General features: G+C 43.9%; 1 protein-coding gene across 1 annotated transcript in view; it reads right to left on the bottom strand.

The window, feature by feature from the left end:
* The window catches only part of LOC133014874 (neuronal PAS domain-containing protein 3), a 231,305-nt gene that overhangs the window by 68,162 nt on the left and 135,643 nt on the right, over positions 1 to 27,500 (bottom strand). Inside the window, 1 exon segment of the mRNA XM_061082094.1 lies at positions 22,883 to 22,965. Coding sequence (XP_060938077.1) covers positions 22,883 to 22,965 — 83 coding nt within the window.

Below are 27,500 nucleotides of genomic sequence, written 5' to 3'. Positions count from 1 at the left end.
GGGGGCGGCCAAGATAAGTTGGCTTCACTTTTGCAGACCTGTAATATCGTCCATCTTTAATTACACTTATCGATTCACACTTATATTCGAACGCAATTAGAACCTGAAAAACCTCACGTGTGAATCTAAACATTATTTCAGTAGAAACTTGTTTTAATAAAAGATGGATACAGAACCCAAATGGAAATGAAGAGATGTGACTGTTCTCTGTGTCTATGGGAGAAGGCTGTGGTGTTATAAATGTATTTTCTTATACCTTATATTACATTTTAATGGTGGTTAAAGCGAATTTTGAATTGCGCTGTACATGTTTTATTGAATTATGAGGTAAATCTTTTCTCCAGGTGATTAAAAGTCTGTTAGCTCAAACTACAGCGGGTGTATTGACACAAACCTTTCTCTTACTGTCTTCTGAAATATTTAGAAAATTTGTTCTCAAGATGCTTTGTTGGCATTTGATAAAATCAGTTGGGGAATATTTTATTTTTATATATTTATTAAGAATGTTTTACATGTTTTGTATCACTCATTTTGTATCCACGGGGGGTCACAGGTTACTTCAGGACGCAGCAGTGGAAACGATGTGGAGATTAGGGCTCCAATTAACGACTATTCTGATATTATGATTCTCATTATTGAAACGATTAATCGACTAATCGGATTATGAATGACACAAATTCTCAATTGCTATTATTTAGCAAGCAGCTTTTAAATTTAGCTTGAGGTTGTTGGAGGCATGTGGTGACTTAAAATAAAGACAATAAAGATTGATACCTCATTATAAAAAATGTATTTTAATAAACTTTGTTGCATATAAGGGTACTGTGACACAAAAGCAAAGACAAATCAAGTTTTTGTCCATTTAAAAGCAAGGACGGGCAAAGTGCTAATAAAAGATTAATTTAAATTCAAGTTTCCCTTTTTACTGTGAACCAAGAACAGGCCAAGTGCTGGTACTAAAAATAAATTAAAAATCAAGTATCCATTTTTCGTGTTAACAAAAATAACAGGGAAAATAACAATAATAAAAAAATTCAACAAACAAAACCACAGTCTTCTTCAGACTAAATTCTGATTCAGACTTGTGATTAAAAAAAGACGTTTGTCAGGCAATAGGATAACATTTCGCTTTTAAACTTGTTAAAAAAAAGTTTAAACCATATTTTTGTAACGGATTCTAGAATCCTGCGCACGGGTATATGTGTATATACAACCTGTGTTCTCTCTCTCTCTACCCACCCGTCCTCCGGCCTGATGGAGGTCCGGGTTCAGCTCCAGGTGACAGGAAGCGAATCTGCTGCTTTCAGACGGATTAAGACGGATTAATTAGAAGCAGGAGGCGCGTTGAAAGGTCGGGAGCATGTGTGTAAATCATGCTGATATGACTCTGATGTAAACACCGACTCTCTCACACAGATGTGATGTAAACAAGCGTGACCTTGCTGACTGCGTCCCACGTCGCCCCCTGGAGGTTAAACAGGCCTCGGGGTTATTAGAGCAGTGACACCGCACGCGCTTTCTTCTTCTCTGGTTGTTTTTTAGCCTCTTTCGGTTCACACCAGGAGTCGTGTACAAGGTCGGGTGTGTATCCGAAGGTCAGTGAAAGGTCGTGAGATCAGAGGAAACGCTCAGGAAACAACTTTCAAGCTTCACTGACACTTTCTGCAGCTTTTTAAAAACCTTCTCATTCAAGCACAGCACTGAGTTACTGGTAAACCCGAAGCTGCGTTTTCTTCCTCGGACCCTGACCAGCCAAGTCCCCAACTACAACCCCCAGGTCATGGAGCTCAGCAAAGGAAAGCAAGGTCAGGGATCACACGGATTGATAGGCATCATTGTATATGTTGCAGGGCCGACACACGTGTTTGCATATGTTGCTGTTTGTGCTCCTCTTTTTCTCTGACTCAGATGTTGATGTTTTCATAAGGTCACATTCTTGTACAGCCCTAGTACTGTTATTTATGTTTGATCTGCTTTTGTCCACTTTGGACAATTCCAATGCAATACTTGTTAATGAGTTACTGAAAGCAGTGTTTTGAAATGGTGTCAGTGCAATATGTCATGGGGGGGGGGGGAATTCTTAATATGAGTGTGGTTGGTGGGGTTAATGACAAACCTATTGTCATAATGATAAACAGATTATTTTAAGTGTTCTATATATATAGCCAATATGGATAGAAAAAAATGACATGTCTGTTGTGAATGTTGTTCTATAATAAAACTTAATGTTAAAAATTATGTTGATATGGCACACTAATTAACAAGAAAATTTCACATTGGCACTTATTGTGCAAATGGTTACCGACCCCTGATCCAGATGCTGCTGAAACCCACAACTGATCCGATCTGAACCGGATCCACATCTGGTCTGAGCCCAAACCAGCTCTGAACCAGTCCAGCAATAACAACAATCATCCTCAACCAGCTACTGTCGTGAGGTCGGAATATTCTAATCTTGACTTTAGTTTGTGTTTCACATGAACATTTGCATGTAAACAGGTTAAATTCCACAAGAATTAAACAAATAAATACACAAAATGAAGTAAATTCGGTGAAACCAGAGGAAGCAGAAGAGAAACTGACCTCAGCCTCTTTCTGGGATGTTGTTTTTCATGCCCTTTGCTGTTTTCACTGGTATTTGCATATTAATAACAAACACACACACACACAAACTGTGGATTGGTGTGTGCGTTTTTGTGTGAGCGTATGTGTGTGTGGAATGCAGACAGACCAAGGACGACTCATGCACGCAAACACACACACACACACAGACCTAAAAAACAAACAGGTAGAAAACACACATACACAATTAAGGTTGAACGAATGGACCTAACAGAAAGAGACACGCACCCACACACACACTCACACAAAGAAAACAACACACTAACATGCCTACACACACTCTCATTGCCATTGTCTCTATCTGTTTCCCTCTGACTGTGTCAAACACACACACACCCTGTGGCAGGAGCCTATTTGTGTGTGTGTGTGTGTGTGTGTGTGCGTGTGTGTGTGTGTGTGTGTCTCTCTTTATGAAATCACAGAGGGTCTGACCGCCTCATAGTAATTATGCTAATTGCCTGGATGCCCTTGCCTTTATTTATGCGCTGCTGCTAAGATAAATAAAAGGAAATTGCTTTGGATCTAACTGTATTCATTTCAGCATGCTAACTAGAACGCTAACGCCACTCTCTGCATTTGTGTTGTGTGTGTGAGTGTGTGCGTGTGTGTGTGTGTGTGTGTGTGTGTTGTTGGGGGACACAGATTTGTTTATCCTTCACAAATTCTGCAGGTAATTGCAATTTTGATTGTACATTTATTTATTTTATTCTGTGTGTGTGGACGGATTGCACTGATGTGTTTTGTATGTATAGCATCCGCTGTGTGTGTGTGTGTTTGTGTGTTTCTGTGTGTGTGTGTCATAGTGAAATGGTTTGTTCTATTAACCAGATTGTGTGAAAGCATCAAAGTGTTTTGCAGTGAAACTAAAACAACCAACATGAAAGTTTACTGAACTAAACAATTGAACTAAGTAAATGAAGCTTCTGAAATCGATGAGATTAAAGTGATTTAAACACGTGATGTTCAGGTTTCTGCCACTAGGGGTCTCTCTAAACAACGATTGATAATGTGACGCTCACCTGAGTGTGTGAATCTAAACTGAGCCTCTCTCACCTGCTGATGAAGACCACGTGATGAAGGTGGGACTTGAGTTTATTATGACATTTGATTTCATCACTAAACAAATCAAACATCTCCTCGTCTCATTCCTGCTCCCTGCAGGATGCACCCTTTATAAATTAAACAGATACTGGACCTCAATGTGTTTTTCACGACACAAGGCAACCTTTCCTCTAGCGCCACCCTCAGGACAATCTCTGTGTATGAAGACACACACACACACAGAGAAACCTGGACACACACACACACTAAAGAAATCTATAAGAAGTAGAAAGGCAGATATATACGCAGGCACACACATCTAAATGTTAGGTCATAGACAGTAAAAGAAAGAATTAACAACATGTTCACACACACACACACATTCACACACACACACACACACACACACACACACACACACACACACACACACACACAAATGTCTAAATCTGGCCGTTCAGACAGTAAAAGAAAGAATTGCAATTGATTAGTGAGCGTTGCTGAATGGTTCGCTCCTTCTGCTTTCCACCTCCTGCAGATTACTGCATCGATCGCACTTGCACACACACGCACACACACACACACACACACACACACACACACACACACACACACACACACACACACACACACACACACGTATACACAACAGAAAAGGCCATCTTTTAACCATTCAGAACGGGCGGTTTAAATGTTACTGTCTAGCTCTTTGCCTCTTAATGACAAATGGAAAAACAGATTGTGTGTGTGTGTGTGTGTGTGTGTGTGTGTGTGTGTGTGTGTGTGTGTGTGTTTTAGAGAGAGAGAGAGAGGGAGAACAAATGAATTGTAAAAAGGACAGAAAATGGGGAAGAGGGTGATATATAGGAAAGCTACAAATAAAGAAATCATGAAACAAAGAGAGAGCGAGTGGAAGGAGAAAGTGATTAAAAAGCAGCAGAGAGAAAGAGAAGCTCAGCGGGAAAAGAGATGGATTCAGAGAGAAAGAGGAGAAACAAAGAGCATTAACGACAAATAGATAAACAAAGAGAAAAAAGTTTAGAAACGATTATAAAGGGGAAGGAAAAAGGAGCCGGGGAGGAATACAAGAAAAAAGAGAATATGGCCTAAAGTATGTGGACAATATGATACGTGAACATATCATTCCAAAAGCCATGAATATTAACACGCTGCTGTAACAGCCTCCGCTCTTCTGGGACAGCAATCCTGTCTCCGAGAAATTACATTTAAAACCAGCACTGATTTGCAACAGCAAATACGTTCTGAAGGAAACATAATGCCACCCGGATTACATTTTTTATCAACGTAATGAGGAAATGTTAATTAGCGAATCTGGCAAGTGTCGAAATGTCGGCGCAGAACGCGGCGGTAATGTATTCGCTGACAACGTGTTTAATTTTTTTTTTCTCCCTGGAAGAACTGCTCTAGCAAAACAATATCCACTCAAAGCAACTCAGGCTGAATTCAGCTCAGTCACCGGCTCGTCCAGGAAACTGGAGAATCTGGTTCAAGTCGCTTGTTTTGCATTAAAAAACGTCCAAAAGGATCTGAAGCACGAGAGATGATTTAACTTCATTTCTATTTAACTAAAAGTAGCAGATCTCTCAGACTCGTTGTTTAATTCCACCTTTTGGAGCCTGAACCTGGAAAATAACGATAAAGGGATAGATTTGTAAAAATAATGCACAGACCAAAAAACACCAGTTTATACATAATTCAGACAATACTGTAACTTTTGTCTGTTTTGAAGCTTCATTTTAAATATTGCACAATACCTATAGTAACTATTTTACCAGTTTTTAACGATCAACAAACAACACACAACACTAGGTTTTTTAAATCTTAAAACAAATCTCAAGTGGCTCCTGTTTATATTTACTCTGCTTGTGCTCAATCTGTGCGCTTACACTCTAATACTCTGTAGTTGGTTGCTTGCACTCAAGCTTTAGTTCTTCTTCTGTGCTCTTGAATTTCTTTTTGTAGAACAAGTCTATGAAAACTCCCCAACCAATGGAATACCAGGTGTTGTGATGATAAAGAAACTGTCCCACCCTCAACATGGATGTGTTAGCGTTACGTTTTTGAGAGTCCTGATCGGGCGCTTGTACTCTAACTGGGTCTCTGCACCCCCCACCTCCACGGCTTCACAATGGCTGAAGGAAAAACCAGGACACTTTCATGTCCACGAGCTCCGTGGTCATCGTGGTGAAAACCAGGGGAGGACTTAATCTGTCAGATTGAATTAATACCATTTTAAATCAATTAGGTTTTGAAACGGAGTCTGAGTGAAAGCTAACGACACCCGAAGAAGTAAAAACAAAGCGAACGTGTCGGAGTTTGTTTCTACGAGCTGCGACACGTAGTGAGGTGTAAACATGAAATCATAAACAGAGTTAAATAATGCACGTTGCTGTGTGTGTGTGTGTGTGTGTGTGTGTGTGTGTGTGTGTGTGTGTTTTCCATCCGAGCATACGGCTCTTTACAGGCCGGCCCTCGGGGGTTTTAAAGGCACAGTTCACTCATTTAGTTCCCAGTTTGCTCCCAGTTCACACATTAACAACAACTGGAACAACTGGAGCAGCAGACCCCCGGCTGCACGGGGGGGCAATAACAGCTCCTCCCTCAGCTCCAGTAAACACAATATTTGCCAGGTTTGATTTTCATCACCTGCTTCTTTTTTGTGAACCAGGCTGTTCGGCTGGACTTCGGCCAAGTGACAATAATCTTAAAAAAATATTAAAAACATAATGTTTATTGAGTTTGGGCTCGAAAATCTGAAAGTTACGTTCTATCACTGAGGAGAATAAAGCCACCTGGTTATAACAGATATTAAATATATATATTAACCTTTTCCTTTGTGATTTGATCTTGAGAGGAGGTGAAAAATACACATTAGTGCATCTTAGCGCAGCGACACAGGAGCAGGAATCAGAAGAAGACGGAGAAACAAGAAGGAGACTCAGTTCCTGACAAAGATCCTCAGAGTTATGACGTGTGTGGTTCTTCAGGGTCGGACATGGACCTGGTGGAGGCTCTGAAGACTGATCAAATCCCAACAGAGCAAGAAGCCGTCAAGCTGGAGGAAGAAGCAGAAGTGCTGACGACGCCGGGAAACAAAAAGACTTTCTGTCCAATCACGTCACGAGGTTCAACTCACTGTCAGGAGCTAGGACTTCCTGTTGGAGAGCTGAACTGCTTCCTGTCCAACTAATGCACTGACAAGCAGGAGTCGGCCTGACATTCTGCCCACAAAGGTCAACACACACACACACACACATACACACACACACACACACACACACACATCGACAAACACACACATCGTTTTGCTATCATCGCCAAGTCCAAAAGGTCAACTCCATGCTGATTGGTGATAGAACTATCAAATGAACCAATCAATAGCAAGGAGGAGGAGAGGAAGGGGGAGAAAAGGGGGGGGGGCTCCAGAGAGAGAGGGGGGGTGGTGATAGCAGGCTTGGACAGAGAGGTGAGAGAGAGATGGGAGGATGGGGGAGAAGAGGAAGGTGCAGAAAGGTCAACATGTCAATACAGGAAAGAGAGGTGGGAAGGAAAATAGAGGTTTGGATAGAGAGAGTTGAGGTGGAGAGAGAGAGAGAGAGAGAGAGAGAGAGAGAGGTGGAGAGAGAGAGAGGAGTGGGAGGAAGAGGAGGGTTCAAAAAGGTCAAAACATGTCAATACAGAAAAGAGAGAGAGAGAAGGAATAGATGCATCCTCTGTTTTGTGTTTTCTTCATAAACTAATAAGATGTATTTATATTCAGATTCATGTGAGTCAGAGAGAGAGAGAGAGAGAGAGAGAGGTGGAGAGAGAGAGAGAGAGAGGTGGAGAGAGAGAGAGAGAGAGAGAGAGGGAGAAAGAGAGAGAGAGAGAGAGAGAGAGAGAGAGAGAGGGAGAGAGAGAGAGGGGGAGAGAGAGGGGGAGAGGGAGAGAGAGATTCCCAAGACACTGAGAGCTGTACCCGCACCTTCTTTAATCAAAAGCAACAATCGACACATGGACAGGTGACCCCCCCCACACACACACACATACACACACACACACAAACACACACACACACACGCACACACAGACACACACACACACACACACAGACACACACTCCTCTTCAGGGAATTAAAGTGATATTGAGCTCTGAGCAATAACTGGAAGAGTGGAATTATTACTCCAGGGCTGTCACTGTGTGTGTGTGTCTGTGTGTGTGTGTGTGTGTGTGTGTGTGTGTGTGTGTGTGTGTGTGTGTGTGTGTGTGTGTGTGTGTGTCTGTGTGTGTGTGTGCATCTAAGAGGTCCCAGTCCAGTGAGTGTGTAGTCCAGTGTACTGACCACAGTGTGTGTTCTACAGTCACAGCTGTACAACGGAGATGTTAAAACATTTCTGTTCAATAAAGACACAATAATGTTTATATTTTGATGCTGGTGGGGGGGAGGTGTGTGTGTGTGTGTGTGTGTGTGTGTGTGTGTGTGTGTGTGTGTGTGTGTGTGTGTGAGAGTGTGGTGGGGGGGGTCTTTCCTGTAATTTACCTGAAAGCTGTTTACGTGCACGTGTCAGGTGAACGCTCCTCATACGCTTCGTCATGTCAACAAGTTCCATTCAACATGGCCGACTGCTGGTTAGCTGTTGCTGTGGCAACGGGAGTGTTTACGTTACTTTACAATTTTTGTTGAAGTTGAATAAAATCTAATTTAATGACGGAGGTATTGTTTTTGCTTCTGTCCTATCTTTGCTAACAAGATAACTCAACAACACCTTGAGGGAATTTCTAGAAATTTGGTTCAAGCGATAACTTGGACTCAAGCATGAGCTCAATAGAAGTTGTTGGTCAAAGTACAAAGGTCAAAGGTCAAAGGTCACAGTGGCTTAACATGTTTGTGGATCTTGACCATGAGATCTCACGTCTGCCTTTCGGGACTCTCTTCAAATTCTGACCAGTTGTTTCTTGGACTCAACGATGAACTGATTCAAACTGAGGTTTGTTCAAGTGTTTCATCATCGAGTTCTTCTTCTTTTTTAATTCTCAGAAGTTTTACTCTGACAGGTCGTGTGTCTCTGACAGACCTCCGATCTGTTGCCGTGGAGATGAGGTGTGGTGTCTTCCTCATGAGAAACGATTGGGCGTGGGCAATCACACACACACACACACACACACACACACACACATATGCTGTGTGAGTGAAGGCAGCAGTGTTTAATGTTCTCCAGATGGAAGCTGCTTCTCTGCAGTTTAACCTCAGGACATCCTTCCAGAACACAGACTGCGTCTCCTCCTCCTCTTCCTCCTCCTCCTCCTCCTCCTCTTCCTCCTCCTCCTCTTCCTCGTCTTTGTCTCAACAGGAACTTGTTCTCTTTTATGGGCGTGTGCAGCTCTCTGGACCCTGATGTTTTTACCTTCCATGCAGACAGCCAGACCTCAGAGGGCGTCACTCGAGTTCACAGCTGTTGGTAACCCTCTCTCCTCATGGCTCTGGGAGCACGTTAGCCTACAGTTAGCTGCTAGCTACCTCAAGCTCGAGTTAACACAACAACAAAATGCATGAGCGCCGCTCGTTGTTTACATGAAACGACTCCGACACCGTGGAAGTGTGTTTGAGAACAAGTCTGTGTAACTTGAGGAACGTGACAAACTTAACGAAGCAGCTGGTGACGCACAGGAGACAAACCTCAACTGGATACCAACCAATCAAGCATCAATATTCACTAGGAAGTGTCTTTCTGCACCACTAGGGGGGGCTCTTTTTAATGAACACACGGTACAGACACGTCACTTCTTTATTATAACACACACACACACAGACACACACACACACACACACATTCACACCCGCAGTTCAAAGATGTAAGAATTGTGCTCAAGGGCCCAAAAACAATAAAGTCTGAGTAAAACATTCTCACTCTCTCTCTCTAATCACACGCTCGCTCGTTCTCTTTAATGTCGTCTTAGCTCCTGATTAACTTAATGATAAAAGATACACTGATAACATCTTCAATATTAGGAAGAGAAAATGTAATTACAATGCTCATTTAATCAATTATCCCTGCAGTTATGGTGGGAACATTACCATTCAGCCGTGGATTTGTTAATTTGTGCTGGTGGAAATGGTTTTTCATGCAGAGAGAGCTGTGGTTCGACTGGGAGGAAACGGCTGGAAGTCGCCGCAATCGTGATTCATCATTCGCAAAATGCATGCAAATGATCATTAGTACTTTACAGTTTAATGACAGCAACAAATGAGGTTTGTTAATCCTAATTTTATCTGGAGCAGTGTTAGATATCAGCCTGTATCTGTTCCATGTGTGAGGAATGTTCCTTCTGATGGAGGAGAGATATTCAATGGTTCTTTTTAAAATGTGGTTTTGAGTCATTTTGAAATATTAAATATTATAAGAGAACAGTCAGCGGTGGTTTCCTGAACCAATCTTTCTCAGACAAAGTGATTTCATTCGTTTAACATTGTTTACTTCAACATGTGGAACCATCTGAGATCGTGTGATATGAGAAAAACTGGAATATCAATGTGTGAAATGGTGAAATCTGAGCGGAACATCGTTTAGGTTTTCTAGAAGGCAAAACTGAGATTCTTATAATATCTGAAAACTGATTCTAATCCACGATCCTCCGCAAGTCGCTCACACACACACACATAGACACACACACACACAAAGACACACACACACACAAACACACACACAGACACACACACACAGCTGATGGTTCCAGAGCGCAGTTTGTTTCTGATGAATTATGAATCTCACAGAACTCAAGCATCAATGTGAAGGACACGCTGAGGTTTCACATGGAGACATCTCGCTCCGCGGCCGGACGGAGAGACGGAGACGGAGGGAACGGAGGACGGGAGCGAGGGCGAGAGAGAGAGCGAGGGAGAGAGAGAGAGGGAGGGAGAGAGGGGGGGAGAGGGATTATGATTCCGAACCAGCGAACGGCATTTGTCTTCATTTGGTGCGACTGCCTTCATGCGTTATTATTAGCGGCTGTCGGAGAGTGGGATAGAGAGAGAGAGTGAAGAAATGAAGTGGGGAGGTTGTAGGAAAGAGAGAGAGAGAAACAACAATGGGGGGTGACACACACACACACACACACACACACACACACACACACACACACACACACACACACACACACAGAGGAAACAGCTCAGCGCTGCACTGAGCTGTTTTCAGGGTTTTCAGAGGATGAACCTCCCGGCGTCTCAGTGTTTAAGACGAGTCACGATGTCACGACAACAACTACATGTTCCTGCTGAGGACACACAACGCTGCTGCTCGCCATCAACACAAATCTAAAACACACAACCAGTCGACCACAGAGCAGATTTACCTCCGCTGTCACATTAATGTCATTTGATTGGTCAGCACCTGAGCGTTAAACACGATTTGACTTCGACCACGCCCCCTCTCCCTGAGCTGCTCTGTGATTGGTCGATGTCCAGAACCAGAACGTGAGCACAGAGGAAGTGTGAAAGTTTTCTCTGAGACAACTTGACTTTGATTATTATGGAATTATTGGAAAGAGACGTGAAAAAGAAATCAAATTAGTGTTTTCTTTCTTTAATTAGCCCGACCTTTCATTACCGCCCGACCTCGCAGGTGACCGTGAAACATCGTGACCCCCGAGGCCCGAGGGATCGGACTCTCCTGAGGATGTTCCGGAGCTGAAGTCCTTCTTGACCTTCTCTCTGTCTCTTTTATCCAGATCTCATTTCCAGTTGAGCAGATGTACTCGTTGGTATCGATGTTCAGAGTTTCTCTCTCTGTGTGTGTTCCACTTATTAATCCATAAACAAGCCGTGGAAGCAGCAGCTCCGTCCGGTTCCTCCCCATTAATGATTTCTCTGTGTATTTTTCTGCAGATTAAGTGCTCGGTGATTGAAAGTGATTTATTTTTCTTCCAGATTTCATTACAATGATTCTTTTCCTCTTGTTTCTTCATCTTTCATTGTCGGACGTGTGACTCCTCCTCCTCCTCCTCCTCCCATCCAATACCCGCTCCCCTCTGCACTCGATTCCACTTCCTCCTGCTGTTCCTGCTTTCATTTGTTACACACTTTTGTCTTCTTTGATGCACACACACACAGACAGACACACACACAGACACACACGTGCACGTACACAGTCACATGCAGGTGTAACATCACAAGAAGACTCAGGGACAAGGCCGGCGTGAAGCTGCTCCGGTCTCACTCCTCTCGTCTCTAACCAGCTGCTTTAGTGCAGAGGCACGTTCCGGAGTGGAAAACACACACACACACACAGACACACACACACACACACACACACACACACACACACACACACACACACACACCCTCCCCAGGCTGCGGAGCGAGAGGTTGCGCCCGACACGCCGACAACTCTCAGGGTAAAAATTTAAAGAGACTTGGTTTACAGCCGGCCTGGAACACCTGGAGGAGACAAGCTGCTGTTTGTGAGCCTGCGGAGAGCCCCCCCCACACCCCCCCCCGTCTGGTGCTGAACAAACACTGTGAGAGGAGTGAGGAGTCGCTCTTTGATACCAAACGTGATTCTATGTAAAGACCTTATCAATATTTAAGGATATATATATTTATTTATTCTTTTAACACAATTGGAAACCAGCACTTTTTTGAGTTTTGTTTTTGCAGCTTTAATTGATCGTTAAAATCAAATTAGTCTTGAATAAAAAAGCTTGTTTATTGGACACTAATATTGATATTTATTGATGTGTTTAAATTTTCATATGTGTTACTTTTTATCTTGAGAAATGATTTTTAACATTACGTAATAATTATGATCGGAGCGATTGACCTCAAACCAAACGAAACACGACCAAACTATTAACAAGACCAAGAACAAGAGACTGAACCAGAATCAAACCACATCTTCTCTACTAAACTCACTACTGCAGGAAGCAGCATGTACACACACACACATGCACACACAAACACACACACACGCACAAACACACACTCGCAGGCAACAGATCGTTGATGGGAGCGAAGCCATAACCTTCCCCTCCCTACCCACAATCCCTCTGGGGACTGCCCCAACCAGCTGCTGCTGCCGCCTCACTGAATGACAGCCTGAAACACACACACACACACACACACACACACACACACACACACACACACACACACACACACACACACACACACATACAGCCACAAAACCACAAATATGGGAAGAATACTGGGCAAGGGGGAAGGGAAGAGAGAGAGAACAACGTAAAGAATGAGTGGGGTGAGACAGAGAGAGAGAGGGAGAGAGAGAGAGAGCGAGAGAGAGAGAGAGAGAGAGAGAGAGAGAGAGAGAGAGAGAGAGAGAGGAGAGAGAGAGAGAGAGGGCAAGCGACAGCCAGAAGCATGGAGGCGTTTCCTGTTTGATTAGAGCAGATTTCTCTGTTGGATTGTAGTTATTACGGAGGGTGACAGAGCCAGGTGAGTGAGACATGCCAGCCGTCTCACAGACACACACACACACACACACACACACACACACACACACACACACACACACACACACACACACACACACACACACACACACACACACACACACACACACACACACTCTGCAGACTCGTTAATGTGAACACAACAACACACAGCTTCACATCCTGTTCGCCTCCAGTCTGTGATTCTCAGAGGAGTTTGGATTTCATGACACCGAAGAAAAACATCACACAACACGACAACATGAAAGTGACGCAACAGAGACACACAAGAAGAAGAATGATGTAAATCCACTGATATGGAAACATATGAAAAAAATGGAAAAGACTACGACACAAAACTGAAACTTTACTGCAGAGCAGCACTTTATATTTATTATTATTATTATAGGTGAAGATGATTATTATGAACTTCACTCTATTTTGAAATGAGACCAAAATGTGTCTCAAGCACCATAAACTAAATAATAAATTACTTCTTTACTTATATACACGTGTATGAAATTAATGAGGAACTGAAAAGGTGGAAATATATAATAATATAATTTACTATAAACACTGATATCACTTCTCTTTTTGAGCTCAATTTTTTAAAACTTAGTATAACTTCTCAAGTACTATTCATAAGCAGGTACTTGTATTTTATTTAAATATTTCTGCTCCGACAGTATTTTATTGATCTCGAGTAAAACTACACTTTCATGTCTTTGATGTAAATATATTTTAAATATATTTTTTAGAGACGTTTCAAATCTGAACTTCGGGCTGTTTTATTTTGAAAAGTTATGAATAGAAGCATTAATATTCATTCTAATCTTTATGTTGTCATTTTATTTACTACAGAGGTGTTTCCCTTTTTATTTGTCCTTCTTATTATGACATGACATGGAGGAGGATTAGCTACTCAACAACAGAATTTGTCTGCACAAAAAAAGAGGAAAAGGGGATGGGAGGATGAAAGAGGAGAGGAGAAAGGAAACAGAGAGAAAGAAGAAAGGAGAAAATCCCCTGTCGTCTCTGTGACAGTAAAACCATTAATCCACATGCTCACAACCTTATAATGAAATTATTCCACTGGAATCCGCTTTGACTCCGTCTGTGTGAGTGTGTGTGTGTGTGTGTGTGTGTGTGTGTGTGTGTGTGTGTGTCTGTGTGTGTGTGTGTGTGTGAGTGTGAGCAGATTAATTTGGCAGTGTGTGAGGATTCACTCTATCCTGCATCTGGAGAGAAGAGAAGAGTTTTACATCTCAACCCTCCATGTTCAGCTCAGCGTTAGTAACACAAACGCACATGAACGCACGGACGCACACACACACACACACACACACACACACACACACACAGACACACACAGAACAAAGCGACAGAAGGACAGAGATATAATCTCCTCGTCTTTTCATTGTTGCCGTTTGTTCAATTGTCACTTTGGCTTTCTAGTGATCCTCTGTCTCTTTTGATCTGTCTCACACTCACACACACACACACACACACACACACACACACACACAGACAACCACACACACATCTACAGAACACAAACCCACGTGTGATCTCCTACACCTTGTTTTCATGAAGTCTGATTCTGAAGCCGCCCTTTCTAGCGATGAGGTCACAGTTGTTAATCTGTGAACATCAATAAAGGTTATTGAAACTCGTAGGTTTTATGTCGACAAAAACTGACAAATCATCAGTGTTTCCCAAAGAATTAAAATTGAATCTGTTTACAGTATATTATCAATTTTAGCGTCAGAGAACATATTGAATGAACTCTGACTCTTTTTGCAGTTTTTTGTCTCCACCTCTTGACATAAACAAAATCCTGCTCCAGTCGACAATCTACTTCCTGTTTACACCATGTGACCAGTGGACCTGGACGGTCATGTGACATCAGAGTCTCATTAATGATGATTAGAGATGGAACCAAAACAAGGAAATAAACGAGTATTAAATATACATTTATATTATATTAATAGTAGGATATGGCAGTAGAGAGCTAAGACAATATGTTGCTCACTTTGATCTCTTTACCCTTCTTTCATCCCTCCATCCCCTGTTTCCTCTGTTCTTCCATCCCTCCCTCCGTCCTCCTCTTCCTCTCTCTCTCTCTCTCTCTCTCTCTCTCTCTCTCTCTCTCTCTCTCTCGCCCTCTCTCTCTCTCTGTCTGAGCCTGTTCAAATTCAGTCCATCTCTCAAGGTTGTTAACTCTCTCTCTCTTTCTGTTTCTCTCTCTCTCTCTCCCTCTCCCTCTCCCTCTCCCTCTCCCTCTCTCTCGCTCTCTCTCTCTCTCTCTCTCTCTCTCTCTCTCTCTCTCTCTCTCTCTCTCTCTCTCTCTCTCTCTCTCTCTCTCTCTCTCTCTCTCTCTCTCTCTCTCTCTCTCTCGGGGGTCAAAGTTCACGGCGATCTGGCAGCCTCCGTGGTCCTCCCACCGGACAGTTTGATTGACAGCAATCAGGACTAACCTCCCCCCCTCCTCCCCCTCGCCCCCCCCTCCTCCCCCTTCACCTGTCAAGACAAAGTGGCTGTGTGTGTGTCTGTGTGTGTGTGTGTCTGTGTGTGAGTGTGTGTGTGTGTGTGTGTGTCTGTGTGTGTGTGTGTGTGTGTGTGTGTGTGTGTGTGTGTGTGTGTGTCTGTGTGTGTCTGTGTGTGTGTGTGTGTGTGTGTGTGTCTGTGTGTGTCTGTGTGTGTGTGTGTGTGTGTGTGTGTGTGTCTGTGTGTGTGTGTGTGTGTGTGTGTGTGTGTGTGTGTATGGACCATTTCCTGTCATTTTTAATTATCCAAATGATATTCAGCTTCAGACAAATGCCCCCCCGCCCCCCTGCCCTCCTTCCTCTAAAAACTCCCATAATCCCCTGCTCCACCTCCTCACCAGACGCTGTCAGGAGGGCGCCGCCGCGCCGCCATTAGCATACGAGCGTGTTTGTTCAAAGCGCCGGCTCCGCCTCCAGAATCAAACAATTAGAGATTCAGACAAAACCTCGAAACCATCGACTGAATAAACAATCAGACTCGTCTTCCTCTCGCTCTCTGGACGCCACGTTCCCTCTCTCTCTCCCTCCGTCCATCGCTCTGCAGCTATTCCCAACGCTAATGAACCTGCCGGACCTCACAGGAAGTCACAGGCAGAGGGGGGGGCGGGTGGGGGGGGTAATCAGGATGCGAGGCTTGACGCTCGCCGCCGTGACCTTTAGTCTCGCCGCCGCCGGGTCACGCCGAGCCTCTGGAGTCATCTGGGCATGCAGGCTGGTGAAACCTGCATGAAACCCACAGCTGGGTGTGTGTGTCTGTGCGTGTGTGTGTGTGTGTGTGTGTGTGTGTGTGTGTGTGTGTGTGTGTGTGTGTGTGTGTGTGTGTGTGTCCAGTCGCTTTTGAATATGCAGGTCTTAAAAATTCATCTCAAGGCCGCGAGTTCAATGCTCAGACACAGCGAGTGAAATAAATCTGAAATACTGCGTCTGACACGTGTGAGGTTGTGTGTCAGTTACTGTGTGAGTGTGTGTCTGTGAGAGTGTGTGTATGTGTGTGTGTGTGTGTGTGTGTGTGTGTGTGTGTCGGACTTCAACACTGATACACAATCTGAGCTGAATGAAGATGTTCTTTTCTTCTCCTCACCAGAGACTCTGAACACAGATCCAGTCTCAACCTTCTCCAGCTGTACACAAATGAAATCAGAATATCTCAGATATGAACATCTTCTGGACTCTTGTTGATTATTAACGTTATTGTTTTTAAATATTTACATTTAACTCCTCAATACATAAAAGACAAAACACAGCAGAGTAATTAAATTGACGATAATGCTGAAATGTCGTTGTGTATTTGAATGCATCAGCAAAAACTAAAACCTGAAGATCTGACAAAGAAAAAACAGTAAGCGATGAGAAACCAGCGACCTGCTTCTTTAAACCTCACACACGTTCTATCACTTCCTGTTCTACACCTCCGCAGTAATTTCCCCCATAATCCCCGGCGGGTGTCATCCCTCCGTCCTCTCACGTCTCCTAATTCCCTCCCCCGGTGACACTCGGGGCTGACAGCTTGATTGACGCGCTGACAGGAGAGCGTGTTGTCTCCTGCACGCCGTCACTGTCGTCTTTAATTTGCCCCTCATCGCCGTGACGACGCCCGGGCACCTTACATCTGTTGAACACGCTGCGGAGCGGAGGAGCCGCTTAGCAGCTGCAGGTGAGGGAATCGAACGCCCGGCTTCTCTCTGTGTCAGACGAACTGAAGCTGCTGTTCGCTTAAAAACCACAGCAGGTTTTAAATTATATTCTTTATGAAACTTGTTTGTTGTTGAATATTTGAATATTTTTTGGGTCTAAATCCAAAATAAAGAGAGATTTTCTTATGGGTGAGAAAATTGGACAATTTGCTAAAACACACAATTTATTCTGCTGCTTTTGGATCTAAACTAAAAAAAACCAACATTTTGGATTTTTGAAAGATTTGAGATGCTCATTTTTAGCTCTTTAATATGATCACGTACGTTTAATTTGATATAAATTGACAGATTTAATTGAAACCTTGCTGATGAAGTTCTGCAGAGACTTCTCGTTTCCCTCAGCAGATATTTTCTTCACATTTTTTTTTTCTTCATATTTTCAATTAAGATGGAAAATTAAATCCTTTTTAATTTGTCTCCAACTGATTAAATGACAATCAGCTCATTTTCACCTGCAGCTTTGGAAACATGAAACTCGATTGACCGTGTGGTCAAAGACGTGTGTGTTTGTGTGTCGCTGTGTGTGTGTGTTCCATTACCTCCGTGTCATGTGTGAGTGATGCGTTATTGTGTGTGTGTTTGTGTGTGTGTGTGTGTGTGTTCTGGAGGACAGTGTCTGAACAACAGTCGAGGTACTTACCATAAACCATCTATTAAAGCAGGGCGGGGCACGTCAACCGCCATCACTCTGACCGTGTGTGTGTGTGTGTGTGTGTGTTTGTGTGTGTGTGTCTGCTCTTTGTGATGGTTGTGTGTGTGTGTTTGTGTGTGTGATGGTTGTGTGTGTGTCTGTGTTCTGCCAGGCTGTTACAGACACACAAACACAGATTAAACTAAATCCTCCTGTTAGTCTCGTCCGTTCACTTCTACTTCCTGACACACACACGCACATCCACAAACACACACGCACATCCACACACACACACACACACACACACACACACACACACACTCACACACACACACACACACACACACACACACACACACACACAGCCTCTCTCTTCATCAATCACTCAGTAATTGTTTGCACCTTTTGGACTGACACACACACACACACACACACACACACACACACACACAGACACACACAGTTTACTTTACTCAACCCCTCCTTTAATTAGTAACCGTCTGTCCGCCGCCGCCTCATCTTCAAACGCCACATGGCGTCTTTACAAACACCAAACACCGATCTGCTCCTCAAAGTCCGAAAGCAGCGCAACACTTTCACTTCATCAGCAACAACGAAACTTCCCCGACTCGCTCGACTCAGCGAAGCCGAGCCGGTGAATCCGTCTCGTCCGCGGCCGGAAGACGACACTCGGGCTCAGTGAAGGTTCGACTGAGCAGGAAGAGCAAAGAACAGGAACTGCTGCCGTCCACCGTTATCTGTGATTTTTCGACACTGAAATAAGTCGAGCACTTTGTGTTTTGCAAGAATCCAGATTTGACTGATGGATCGGTTTCTGGATTTAAATGAGATGAAATGTTGTTGAAAAAAAAATCAGAAAGTGACGAAGTTGTTAAAACTGTGATAAAGACAAAAAAAGAGGAAGAGTAAGATCCAGGCTTCAGGACGTTTCCTCCCGAGACGCTGCGTCCAGGTTCCTCTCTGCAGCTCTCTATTGATGACTAATAAAGTTCATGCAAACACAAGCTCTACACACACACACACACACACACACACACACACAGGAGAGCGTGCATGTGCAGCTTTACGTCCCGTTTAACGACTGCTCCCTCTGTCTCTCTCTCTTCATTAAGCGTTATCAACCTCTCTGGCCTAATCTCTCTGAAATTAGTGTCTGGTCTCCACCACCTAAGTGACTGGCTGGCATTCATTAGCGCTGCGTTTTAGCCAAATCAATCACGCACCCCCCCCCCCCGTCCGCCATGCTTTCTTAAAATGTCATCCTCAAACTTCTCACAATCAATTAAGCGGGAGATTAATGAGGCCAATTTGCCGCCAACATGTCGACCTTCCTTCTCTGTTGAAAAGGCCGCGAGCCCGCACACACACACACACACACACACACACACACACACACACACACACACACACATATGCAAACACATGCTCACAAAGACGTCGAAGCCTTGTTGGAACAATATGAACATGGAGGAGAAACGCTGGAACAAAATCAAAAGTTCGCTGATGCACATTAAACTGTTTCCTGTGCAGAGACAACATGGCCGACCGCAGCAGGAAGACAAACTTCACGTCAAAGTAAACTTCACTTCCTGTTTGATGACACGCTCCGGGAAAGAGACAAATATTCTCATAGCGTCGTGAATTGAAATGTGAATAAAATTGTGTTTTCTTTTGCATTTTTTTGCTGCAAATTTTCACCTATTTGGATGAAAACCTGACTTCAGTGTGTTTTACTTTGTTATATCACTTAATATTTAACAATATCAGAATGTCTGTGGAACTTACATCTATCTTTAAACTTGTTCAAATATAGAATTTGTACTTCTGTTCTTTGAAGGAGTAACAACACGACCTCCATTCATCAACGTGTCTGCGTATTGATCCAATATTTATTGGCAGTGAAAATCTACGGCTTCAACTTGTCTAATGAGTTTATTTTCTAAAACTTAAAATCAGACAAAGACGTTGAGACGATAAATAAAAGACACAGGCTGATGATTTTCTGTTTAATTCATAAATAATCAACAGTGAGTGATGTTTCCGTCCCAATGAACTAATTTCCTATTGACATGGAAGCTGTTTCAGTGCAGAAACTCCTTCCTGCGATAATTAATGTTTGTCTTGGCCACCGGCCTGTAGAGGAAAGTTTTGTGTTAATTTTGTTTGAGGTCGTTTGAGAATGAGACGGAACTCTGAGTCGTGAGGAGCTTCCTGTTTCCTGGACTCGATGAGAAGCTCCGGAACCTTCTGAGGAGTTTGTCCAGGACCTGTCCTCCGGTAGAAAGTCTGCAGATACTTTGACATGCCGTGTTCGGGGGCGGGGGGGCGAGCAGCGATTTATTGCTCCTGAGGCTGAAGGACGGAGGTTAGAGCTCTTTGTGTTTATTGAGCGTTTCCACCTCAGTGTGTCCTCAACCAGAGTCAGTGACCAACTCTCTAGTATCCACGCATTATTATTATTTCGTGATTATATTGATTCACGTTATATCAGTTTGTCCTCAGCAGGGCTCCGTAGCTTTCTGCAGTTTGCACGCAGCCGACGATCGGACCGAAAAACATCGGTCTGAGAACAGAAGTCGTGAGTTTCGGCTTCACATCGCAGAAGATGGAATTTAACGACGGCATTTCTTAAATGTGTATGAGCAGCCTCAGAATGTAGTGTCTTCCTTTGGGATACAGAGCAACACACACACACACACACACACACACACACACACACTCACACACACACACACACACACACACACACACACACACACACACACACACACCAGGTGAGCCACATTGTTGGTGTCACTTCCAATCTCACAGCTGCTTCAATCTGCCTCGGGATCTGCCTCATATGGTTGTCATAGCGACTCTCCAGGGATTATAACAAGGTATTATGGGATGTCTAGAGTCTGGAGCAGCAGGATCAGAACATGGTGTTAACACTCTCACACACACACACACACACACACACACACACACACAGTTCTCCAGCGTGAGCGGATGCCGCGGCGGCTCAGCGGCTCTTCTGCTTGTCGCGGCCTCGTGTTAACACTCACACATGACAACGTGATGTGCAGGGCGGCGGAAGAGGAGAGCAGGTTGTCACGGCGACACGCTCGCCGCCATGCCGCGGACGTCCTCAGGATTAAAGCGCGACAGATAAAGAACAAATGCCAAAAACAAGGACTTGTGAAAGATGACGGCTGCACGCACCGCTAACGCTCGACCTCCTGCTCCGGCTAACCTTTTCTACACGGAGAATGAGCAGGAAACAGCGCCCTCTAGGAGCCCAGGGTGGAATCAGCTCTAATTATGAAAGAGAAGTGACTCATCTTTCATGATGAGGTGATTTCTAACCCGGTTAAATGCACTGATCTGCACTGATCTTTGGTTCTGAGATATTTGACACTTATTAAAACACGATTAAAAACACAAAAATGCGAGATGAATCAGTTGGAAACCACAAAGTTTTTACTCTACACTTTCATGTTCTATCTGCTAACATGGAGGAGGCATCAACTAAACCTTTGTGAACCATCAGAAGAAATTCCCTCAAAATATTCTCGAGGATCTTCAGGAGAATGACTCGAACCCGACTGAGCCTCAAGCAGCCGTTTGACATCAGGTCACAGGTTCATTATCTCTGCATGTTTGGAAACAGACTTTCTTCTCTGTGGATTCTTGAAAATGATAAAGGCATTAAAAAAAAGGAGAAGGAGATTAGAAAAAGTTTGGATTTTGACGTCGCTGAGGCTCAGAAAGGTGTCGAGCAGATAATTATTCAAATCATCCGGTGAAACCGAAACCGACACAAGATTTCTGGGTTCAAAGATCCACACGATGAAGAAAAGGAAAACCAGCACGTTTACAAGATAATCTCAGGAATATGCACGTACAAATAGTGTGTATCATATAACACACACACACACACACATACACACACACATACACACACACACACACACACACACACACACAGATTACCAGCCTCGATCAGATGTGGTATCGCGTCAGCCCGGTTGTTAAAAGCTCAGCCTTTGGGCTGTGTGTTAAATAGATAAGGAGCAGAGCATTTTAGGGATTAAAAGTACAAGACGCACACATGTTTTACACACACACACACACACACACACACACACACACACACACACTAACACAATCCTGAGGGAGCGAGCAGCGATAACCCAGTCATTATCATACTTTTATAATTCCATTTAATAATTCAGCTTAACCGTGGCAGCAGCAGGATGTTCAGGAATAATTGAAGTCGGCCGTGGTGAAAATCGCTGGGTGAATTATGAGGAATCAGTGGGATAATAATGTGAAGGTACATTATGAAGAATCATTTGAGTTCAGAAAAGCTCAAAGGCAAATCAGGAGAAATAACTCAGATGACAAAACGGTGGAAAAGTCCTCGTTCATGGGATTCAGGGTTTCAGATTCCAGAGAGAGATCCAGAATTAATGAGGGGTCATTAAATTCTGGCCATAATATCAGGAACTATAAAGACGTCTCCTCCCGGGAACATGAATATCTGTTCCAGGTTTTCTGGGAATAAGTCAAACTGCTTCTGAGGTGTGTGTGTGTGAGTGTGTGAGTGTGTGAGTGTGTGTGTGTGTGATTGTGTGTGTGTGTGTGTGTGTGTGTGTGTGTGTGTGTGTGCAGGAGTCGGTGATGCAACAGAGCAACAACAACAGGAAATTATTCATCAGAAACTCAAAGTCTTGAACATTTTACAGGATGAGGTGCAAGTTTGTGTGTGTGGGTGTTTGTTTGTGTGTTTGTGTTTGTGTTTGTGTTTGTGTTTGTGTTCGTGTGTGTGTGTGTGTGTGTGTGTGTGTGTGTGTGTTTCAATCTTGACATTATTCAACGTGTGAAAGGATCCTACCTGTAATATGTGGCTGCCCAGGTGAGGTTCGAAGATGTCCGAGGCGACCACGCTGGGATTCCTCCTCCGCTGGGAACCGATAGCTAAACACACGCAAACACACACACACACAAAAACACACACAAACATGCATACACACACACACACACACACACACAAGAAGAGAAAAAGCACAGGACAGGACAGAAGAAGACCGGTGAGACTCGGACACATTGATACGAGCAAAGCCACATACACACACACACACAGAAAAACACACACACACACACACACACACACGAACACACACACACACTGACTTGTATACAGCCTAGCGTGACGGACACACATGGCACAGGACAAGAGGAACCAGTGAGGTCAGCAGAACAGTGGAACAGTAGCAACAGGTTAGCATCGCGTCTCTAAACGTGTAAATACATTTTATGAAAAACAAAATAGAACGAATCTACGTTTAAAATTAAAAAGTTTGTTCGGGTTAGTATCTTCAGAGAATGAATCCAGCTTCTGTCGATTAAACACAAACACAAACAACGACAGCTCCTCTCGACAACAAGGAGCAGAGAAGAAGCATCAGGTGTCACAGGCAGAGGAATCATCTCAAAGATACACAATGTTAATCATAAACACGTCTGACAACTCAGCTGTAACACAACTCCTCTTCCTATTTGTCACAACGCTGTGAAAGTGTTTGTTGAATTAAACAACGTATTTACTGGAAGAGACACGTCCTCCCCTCTGTCACAGAGGAGGACGAGTCTCTGTCACAGAGGAGGACGTGTCTCTGTCACAGAGGAGGACGAGTCTCTGTCGCTTCTCATTATTCACAAATATCTATCCATCACTGTTCATCTCAGGAGAGAGAGAGATGAGACAAAGAGAGAGAGAGAGGAGGGATGGAGGGAGAGAGGGATATAGGGAGGGAGGGAGAGAGCGAGAGAGAGAGAGAGAGGGGTGGGGGGAGGAAGGGAGGGAAAGAGAGACAGAAAGAGAGAGAGAGAGAGAGAGAGAGAGAGAGAGAGAGAGAGAGAGAGAGAGATGGTTTATAGCTTTATAAATTTTACCCTGAGGGCAAAACTCTCTCCAAAGACAAAAAAAGAGAGTGAGAGAGAGAGAGAGGGAGAGAGAGAGAGAGAGAGAGAGAGAGAGAGAGAGAGAGAGAGAGAGAGAGAGAGAGAGAGAGAGAGAGGAAAACAAAGCTAGAAGATGCGAGAGACAGACAGGTTCTTAAGACACTCAAACATCTGTCTGTCTGTCCTTTTTTTTTTTAGGTTAATTTATCTCTCCAGGTAGACGGTGAGACAGTGAGACAGTGAGACAGGTAGACGGTGAGACAGTGAGACAGGTAGACGGTGAGACAGTGAGATAGTCAGAGAGTGAGACAGGTAGACGGTGAGACAGGTAGAGAGTGAGACAGGTAGACGGTGAGACAGGTAGACGGTGAGACAGTGAGACAGTGAGACAGGTAGACGGTGAGACAGTGAGACAGTGAGACAGTGAGACAGGTAGACAGGTACACAGGTAGACAGTGAGCCAGGTAGACAGGTAGATAGTGAGACAGGTAGACAGTGAGACAGGTAGACAGTGAGACAGGTAGACAGGTAGACAGTGAGACAGGTAGACAGTGAGACGGTGAGACAGGTAGACAGTGAGACAGGTAGACAGTGAGACAGTGAGACAGTGAGACAGGTAGACAGGTAGATAATGAGACAGGTAGACAGTGAGACAGGTAAACAGTGAGACAGGTAGACAGGTAGACAGGTAGACAGGTAGACAGTGAGAAAGTGAGACAGTGAGACAGGTAGACAGTAAGACAGGTAGACAGTGAGACATGTATACAGTGAGACAGGTAGACAGTGAGACAGGTAGACAGTGAGACAGGTAGACAGTGAGACAGGTAGACAGTGAGACAGGTAGACGGTGAGACAGTGAGACAGGTAGACAGTGAGACAGGTAGACAGTGAGACAGGTAGACAGTGAGACAGGTAGACAGTGAGACAGGTAGACAGTGAGACAGGTAGACAGTGAGACAGTGAGACAGTGAGACAGGTAGACAGTGAGACAGTGAGACAGGTAGACAGTGAGACAGGTAGACAGGTAGACAGTGAGACAGTGAGACAGGTAGACAGTGAGACAGGTAGACAGTGAGACAGGTAGACGATGTATTAAAACTCACTAAAAGACTGAGAGAGATTTTCTGCCCTGAGGTAATTTTCTTCTCTCTACACAACCTCCGTCCTCGTCTCCCTGCAGACCTCATTACACCAAATTTACACACACACAAACACACAGACACACACACACACACACACACACACACAAACACACACACACACACCTGTTGTTTTTATAGGGGGGGTAATGTAGCTGAATTAGGCTCAATTAATGAAGTAATGAAATGTTGAATGAGAGACTTGAAAAGGTGGTGAGGATGAGGAAGAGGAGGAGGACAGGGAGGAGGAAGATGTGTGTGTGTGTTTGTGTGTGTGTGTGTGTGTGTGTGTGTGTTTGTGTGTGTGTAATATTTTGAAAGACCTAACAAAGGACTTCAAAGATGGCGGGAGGAGGGAGGAAAGATGGAGGGAGGGAGGGTGGAGGACTGAGGGGAAGGCGGGACAGAGGAAGGAAGCGAGGGATGAGTGAGGGAGGGAAACATCGACAGGTGGAGGATGGAGAGAAAAGGAGGGAGGGAAAGTGATTTGTCGGTTTTTATACGATGTCACTGCTCACACACTTCGTACGTAGGCCTGGTCGTTAAGCAGTTAGTCCACTAGAGGGCAGCGCAGAGCATCGTGCTGGCTACACTGCCCCCTGTGGTTTCTGATGGTACTGCTGCGTTTCATTTGTGACGTTCACAAATACGAACAAAATGAACGTAGAACACAAACACGAAGGTTTCTGTTTTCGCAGCTACGTCACCTGACACGATGAAGAGGGGAAGTGTTTTTACGACTTACAGCTAAAGACGAAGGTTTTTCTATTTGTTGAACATCAGAAGGATTCAAATCTATAACAAGTCTTTGATATTACAATTTACTTTAAATACACTGAAATACTAGAGTACAGAGGGGGGAGGAGGGGAGGAAAAAGTGATGAATTTTTAACAAAACGGCTGAATGTTAAACACACACACACAGACACACACAGACACACACACACACACACACACACACTCTCCCCAGGCTGTTTAAAAAGTCATCAGCAGATGAGACATTTGTTTTAATTAGTATCTTTTTAAAGGCGTCTTTCAACCACTTTCGACCGGTTCTGCTCAATAATCCATGATCTCCCTCTCTCTCTCTCTCTCTCTCTCTCTCTCTCTCTCTCTCTATCATCAAATTTTAACCGTCTGACTCGCCCTCCGTAACGAGCTCTCAGACAACCCCCCACCCCCCCCAACTAAATGGTGGATCTACAGAAGAAACTAAACGATGAATAGTTAATCGTCACAGATCTTACAGCTCAGATATTTGGATTAAAGAACGACTTGTAGAAACATTAACATTTTACATTTCAATAAATATTTGTATTTGAAAATGTAATAAAAGTGAAAAAGAACCTGACTGAATGTATTTGTGTTGAGTGCAGATGTTTTGGCTTCAGTTTCACGTCCTCCATCTTTATTTACAGTCTGTGGTTTCATCAGGATTTTACCGATCGTGGTTTTGTGTGTTTGATAGAAAAGTGAACCTTGAAACCTCAGGACTCAGATAATAATAATGGTGTGTTTGTGTTTTTCACTCTTGACTCCTCCCACTTCAGAACCTGGTTCCAGTCCCGTCAACCAGCCGCTGCCGATGTGTTAAAGCTCCTCCTCCCTCCGCTTCTTATTTCCTTATTAATATCTTTACGCCCGTTCAATGATAAAGCTCTTTGGTATCAGGCAGATATTAAAGGTGACGGAGCGGCGGGAGGATGTGACGCATAAAGTTTACAACTGGTCACGTGGACGAGAGCCGGTCGACCTCATGGAGGCTCCTCCCTCCTGACATGAGTCACTCCATCAGTCAAACTCCTGCGACGTTACTTCCACTGTTGTGTAACTGAGAACAAGTTTAAACCTTTATCCTCACGTCAGTTTTACTGTTCACTCGTATTGTTTCAACTTGACTTCCTGTTCAGGGACTGACTTCTATCTACCAATCAGTCAGTGGGGGCGGAGTCTGTCAGAGTCAGTCCACGTGGCGAGTTGAACATCTCTTCTGCTAGGTCCTCAGATGTGGGCGTCCGTCCATCTTAGGACTCTCTCTCTCTCTCGTCCAGCTGCTGCCGTGTTAACTATCCATGCAGATGTTTCAAAATAAAAGCAGCGTCTAGAAGAATTAGAATCCGTTACAGGAAGTGATGCTTGTACTAACGTGGTATTGCAGCAACTGCAACGTAACATTAAATATGTTAAACTTTTTCAATTTAGTAAAAAAAGTAACTGCAGCGAAATAAATAAAGGCTCCAGTCCCCATTTTAGAAAATACATTATTATTATCGTAGATTACACGTTAATGTAGAAGGTTGTGATTGTGAAACATTTTGAATAGAATAGAAATTAGAGAGAATTAGATTTTCTGAGGAGAAACGGAAACAAACCGATCGTCAGAGTCGATTAACGTCAGCAAACGAGCGG

The sequence above is a fragment of the Limanda limanda genome, chromosome 12 (genome assembly GCF_963576545.1).
Source record: "Limanda limanda chromosome 12, fLimLim1.1, whole genome shotgun sequence".
Lineage (NCBI taxonomy): Eukaryota > Metazoa > Chordata > Actinopteri > Pleuronectiformes > Pleuronectidae > Limanda > Limanda limanda.
Note: the sequence above shows the minus strand (reverse complement) of the source record. Positions and strands in the feature narration are given on the sequence as shown.